Source organism: Amblyomma mixtum, unplaced genomic scaffold (genome assembly GCF_055824585.1).
Source record: "Amblyomma mixtum isolate Tamu unplaced genomic scaffold, ASM5582458v1 scaffold_12, whole genome shotgun sequence".
In the NCBI taxonomy this organism is placed as follows: Eukaryota; Metazoa; Arthropoda; class Arachnida; order Ixodida; family Ixodidae; genus Amblyomma; species Amblyomma mixtum.
In genome coordinates, this window is record NW_028317651.1 from 9,378,672 (window position 1) to 9,383,975 (window position 5,304).

Here is a 5,304-nt window from a genome sequence, read left to right on the forward strand (position 1 = left end):
ATAAGCCAGCAGCTTAACTTCTGCTGCCTGTAGCTGGAATCCTCGAATTTTGTCACTTTCCATGATATTCAAACACAACGCTTCAATGTAAATGCAGAATAGAAGAGGGCTGAGGGGACAACCCTGGCGCACCGAACGCTGCAGGCTAATGGGGGCCCCCAAACTCTTATTTACAATTAATCTTGTCGTGCAGCTCCGGTACGCCAAGGCCACTCCCTCACAAATAATGGACCCTAAATTCACATGGTCGAGTATGCAGAACAGGATATCGTGCGAAACACAATCAAATGCCTTCTCAAGATCTAGCTGAAGGATGGCTACACAGCTATTTGCGTAATCACAACATTCCAGCACACACCTCGCTTTATGAATATTGGAAACAATAGAGCGTCCCTTGATCCCACACGTCTGGTGGGGACCGACTATATCCTGAATTACTGACTGTAGTCTACAGGCTAAAATCTTCATGAAAACTTTATAATCCACGTTTGTGAGGGCGATAGGACGATATGCTGTGACCTGCTTTAACTTTTCTGCGTCATCGGATTTAGGGATTAGCACTGTATGGGATTTACCATAAGACGGGGGCAATTCATTTTCTTTGTAGGCTTCGTTAAAAACTGCTGTCAGTACTGGCACTATTTCGCGTTTATATGCTTTGTAAAAAGCGGCGCTTAACCCATCAGGTCCAGGAGATTTTCCCAGGTTCAAATTTTCTATCGCTTGCTCGACCTCCGACGCAGTTATCGGCAGCTGCAGCCTTTCTTTCTGTTCGTCATCTAATCGCGGCAAAGCGCCAAGAAACTTTTCCTTGAATGCGCTCACATCCACTTCTTGCTTTGCAAACAGCGCCTGATAATATTCAAGAAATGCCTGCTGGATATGCCCGCTTTCTCCAGATAACGCCCCGCCCCATTCAATCTGTTCAATGTGGTTTCGTTGAGCATGCGTTTTTTCCATTCCTAGCGCTCGTTTTGAAGGTGTCTCCCCATCAGCTATATCTTGCGCCCTAGCCCGCACCAGTGCGCCACGATAGCGTTCTTCGTCAAAGAGTTCAATCTTATTTTTTATTTTCCTAATGTCATCCATCCATTTGCCAGGCTCTTCGCTTTCTCTTTCGAGAAGTCTAGCTAGTAAAGATCTTAAATTGTCCTCCTCACGCTTCTCCTCTTGTCGTATGCAGCTTGACCTTTCGATTGCTGCTATTTTTATTTGTTGTTTGCAAAGTTCCCACTGCTGCCATACTTTCAGTTCCCCGCTCGGCTTTAATTTACTGATTTCTTCGTTTACTTTCCTGCTAAAGATGTCGTCTGTAATGAGCTTATTATTTAATTTCCACATCTCCCAAGAAAACTGATTTCCTCGTTTCTTTGTCCCTATCCCACACTTCACTAAACAATGATCCGAAAATGATACCGGTACTACATTGTAGCTACTGCATTTTGAAATAACGTTCGGTGACACATAAATGCGATCTAGCCGTGCATGGCTTGATCGTTGAAAATGGGTGAGTCTCACACAACGCTCGCCTTCTAAACATTCGGCCACATCATCGAGGTTGCACGTGTCTATAATTTCTGAGAGTACTTCAGTGCTTCTGTCCCTAAATGCCTTTGCACTGGTTTTGTCACAGCCCCTCAGGACGCAATTGAAGTCACCCATTACGATCAGGCATTTCTCACAACTGAAGTGCTTTTGTACGCGTTGAAAAAACGCTGTTCTCTCATCCACCGCATTTGGGGCGTACACACAAATGATGCGCCAATATGTTTTGTCGTACAGGAGGTCAAGCAAAACAAATCGACCCGAAGGACACGCCGTATATGCCTGAACCTCAAGTCCCGGTACATTCTTTACAAAGATGACACAACCCGCAGACGTTCCTACAGCGTGGGCGACAACTGCAAAAAACCTAGACGTGAAACGTCTCACCATGCTCCCGGTCTCCTCTTCCCCGTCAATTTTCGTTTCCTGCACTGCCAGGACGTCCATGTCGTGCTCAGTTAAAAGGCGGTACACCTGGCTCTGCTTCTTCTTACTTGCCAGTCCCCTGACATTAAGTGTACCGACTTTCAAGGGGAACGCATGAGCCATTTTAATGCAGAAGAAAGAGGCCGGGGACATGGTGCTTACCCTTCACGTCTAGCGCTTGGCTAGACGACATCGTTGACACCGGAGCCATCCGGTGCTGGTGCCAGGCCTGGCAGCGGGGGCGGCTTGTCAAGGGCTCTCCTCTCCGTCGACACATTTGATCGTGTCCGGATGGACGACCGCCGTCCTTGGGTCGTTTTTGCCGGCGGCTCTTCGACGCTGGGGGCTTCCGCCTTGTCGTCTTCGGTTCCGGTCTGGGCGTGTGGCCGCTTCGCTGGGGCAGGGACGCCGGTCGTGCGGGCGCCGCTCTGGTCAAGGTTCTCCTCGGTCAGAGTCGCTGGCTCAGTTTCTTGGAACGCTGGCACGCTTACTTCACCGCTCGACGCCTCCGTCTCCTTTCTAGTAGGTTCTGCCCCCTCAGGCTTGCGTCCGGCATCGCTGCGTCCGGCATCGGCTTGCTGCGTCCGGCATCGGCTTGCGTCCGGCATCGAAGAGCCCGTCGATCCTGCTTGCGTTTCGGGTTCCTCTATGCCTTTCGCGGATTCTTCAGCCTCGACTACATCCATCAGGAGTTCCGCAGAGTCGTCTTTCGACGCCCCGCCCGTAGCCACCGCGTAAGTGCGGACACACTCATTATCCGCGTGGCCGTACCGCCGGCATTTCGTACAGCGGGGAACCTTGCATTCACGCCGCACGTGGCCTGTACCATGGCAGCGCAAGCACTGCATTGGACGCCCAGGCGCTACGACAAGAGCCAACTCTCCGGCGACACGTACCTGGTGTGGCAGGTCATCCACTTTCAAGCCGGGCTTCAACTTCAGTAGGACCGTTCTTGTCGTTGAGCTCTTGTCATTGACGCCTTGTATCCGCCACCGCTCACGCGTAACGTCGGTCACTTTGCCAAACGCCGCGAATGCCGTCCGAATGTCGTCGTCGGCCACACCGTGAAGCATCCAGTGTAGCCGCAGCTTTACCTGCTGGTCTTCCGGGTCGATAATGAGGCAGCGGCGTTTCTTAACTTGCAGCTCGTTGAAGGCGAGCAACTTCTTTGCTGCCTCCGTGTTCCGCAGGGTAACCGCCCACACGTGGTTGATTTGGTAAGCCCCCAACGCGACCACGTCGGGGAGCATACCGGTCTCGGCCAGGGCGTCTCGGAAATCCTCGACCCGGAACGGCCTCGCTCGCACGTCGCCGTGAAGAAAAACGGTGTTGAAAACAACACGTCCTGTTGGCAGTGTCGGCAAAATAATCTGGTAATCCTTATCACCGCAGTCATCGATCCTGTTTCCGCGGCCGTCAAAGGCCGCTATCGCTGCTCCGCTGGAGCCCATGACCCTGCGATCCGTTCAGCTCGGCTGCCGGAAGCAGAATGACTCCGCCATGCCAGCTCGGTGGTTTGGAATGAACAAAGGCGCGTCTAGTGAATACGGTGTCTTCGCTAACTCCCATCCTCCTCCCTTCCCTTCCGGCGAGGTTTAGGTGTCCACCGAGATATGAGAGACAGTTACTGCGGTATTTCCTTTCCTCAAATACAATTTTCATTTTCTTCATTACGGGTCCTCTTTGTCTTCTTTCACTCCCACTTCCTCCCTTCCTCTACGGTGCGGTTCAGGTGTCAACCGAGATGACAGAGAATTACTGCGCCATTTCCTTTCCTCAAAAAGCGTTGCGTTCAAAGGGCAAGACATCGCGCCTAACAGGTGGTGGCGTTCCGTGGACTCCCTGGCAGCGCTACAACACGCTGTCGCGTTCCACTCCTAAAGGCGAAGCTTAAGCGTCATTAATTAGCCGTTAATTAGTAATCATGCATTAATCAGTAATTAATCATTAATTATTGACTTGTCACCACTTAGTAATCAGTACTCAATTATATGTGACGCCACCAGTGCCACAGAGGCAGTCAAAGTGGTGCGGAAAACGCTTTCGCCTCTACTCACTTTAGACAGTCAAAGTGCCCCCTGAATTTTTCTGAGCGTAAATGTCCAGGGATCACTAGGAGCCATTTGCGCCCATCAGAGAGATAATTTCGGCGGTACAAAATCTCATCATGAATAGTGAAGTGGGCAGCCTGACGGCGCATTGCCCGCGGTACCGGCACGACAGAACGGTCTGAAAGATAGCGTACAAGAGAAGTGATCCAAGGGCCCTTAGACTGCTCGTTGGGCATATCGTCCAATGACAAGGAGGCGCAGTCGATGGCGGGAGGAGAGGCACTTTCATCGGCTAGAGGTGAACGAGACAAAGCGTCGGCATCGTTATGCTTCCTGCCAGAGCGATAGATCACACGAATATCGTACTCTTTGGGTCTTTTAGGGAGGACAGCCAACATAGGCACTGGTGGTCCGTGATGAGCGCGAAAGGCCGGCCGTACACGTAAGGCCGAAATCTCCCGATCACCCAAACGATCGCCAAACACTCTTTTTCAGTTACTGAGTAGTTTTGCTCTGGCTTCGTCAGGGTGCGGCTCGCGTATGCAACAACATACTCCGCATACCCCGGTTTGCGTTGAGCAAGAACAGCACCGATACCAACGCCACTGGCATCTGTGTGGATTTCAGTTGGAGAAGCAGGGTCAAAGTGCGCAGTATGGGCGGAGAGGTAAGTAGACGGCGCAACGTGATGAACGCTTCGTCACAGGCAGGACTCCAGCTTGATAGGTCGCTACTGCCACGAAGAAGGACAGTCAGAGGTGCGATGATACAAGCGAAATTTCGGATAAACTGCCGGAAGTAAGAACATAAGCCGATGAAACTGCTAAGTTCCTTCATCGTAGAGGGCTTCGGAAACTCAGAGACAGCACGAAGCTTTGCTGGGTCAGGAAGGACACCCTGTTTCGACACGACGTGGCCCAAAATGGTCAACTGACGAGCAGCGAAGCGACATTTCTTTAAATGGAGTTGAAGCCCGGCTGCCGCGAGGCATCCCAAAACTTGCTCCAGGCGAACGAGGTGCGTCTGGAAATCTGGGGAGAGAACAACGATATCGTCCAAGTAACATAAGCAAGTTTTCCATTTCAGGCCGAGCAGTATCGTGCCCATCATCCGCTCAAAAGTGGCAGGGGCATTGCATAGTCCGAAGGGCATGACGTTGAATTCATAGAGCCCGTCAGGTGTCACAAAGGCTGTCTTGGAGCGGTCAGCGTCGGCCATCGGGACTTGCCAATAACCCGAACGTAGATATAAAGAAGAAAAGAATTCAGCTCCCTGCAAGCAG

The 5,304-nt window shown here is 51.5% G+C and overlaps 1 protein-coding gene across 1 annotated transcript; it reads right to left on the minus strand.

The window, feature by feature from the left end:
* Positions 1-1,992: 1,992 nt before the first annotated feature.
* Positions 1,993-3,498, minus strand: LOC149324917 (uncharacterized). Its single transcript, XM_089565184.1, has 2 exons — positions 2,134-3,498; positions 1,993-2,050 (listed from the first exon to the last, which is right to left on the minus strand). Exon 1 carries the CDS (start codon positions 3,420-3,422, stop codon positions 2,154-2,156), a length of 1,269 nt encoding a protein of 422 aa, XP_089421310.1. The 5' UTR covers positions 3,423-3,498; the 3' UTR covers positions 1,993-2,050; positions 2,134-2,153.
* Between the last annotated feature and the right edge of the window lie 1,806 nt (positions 3,499-5,304).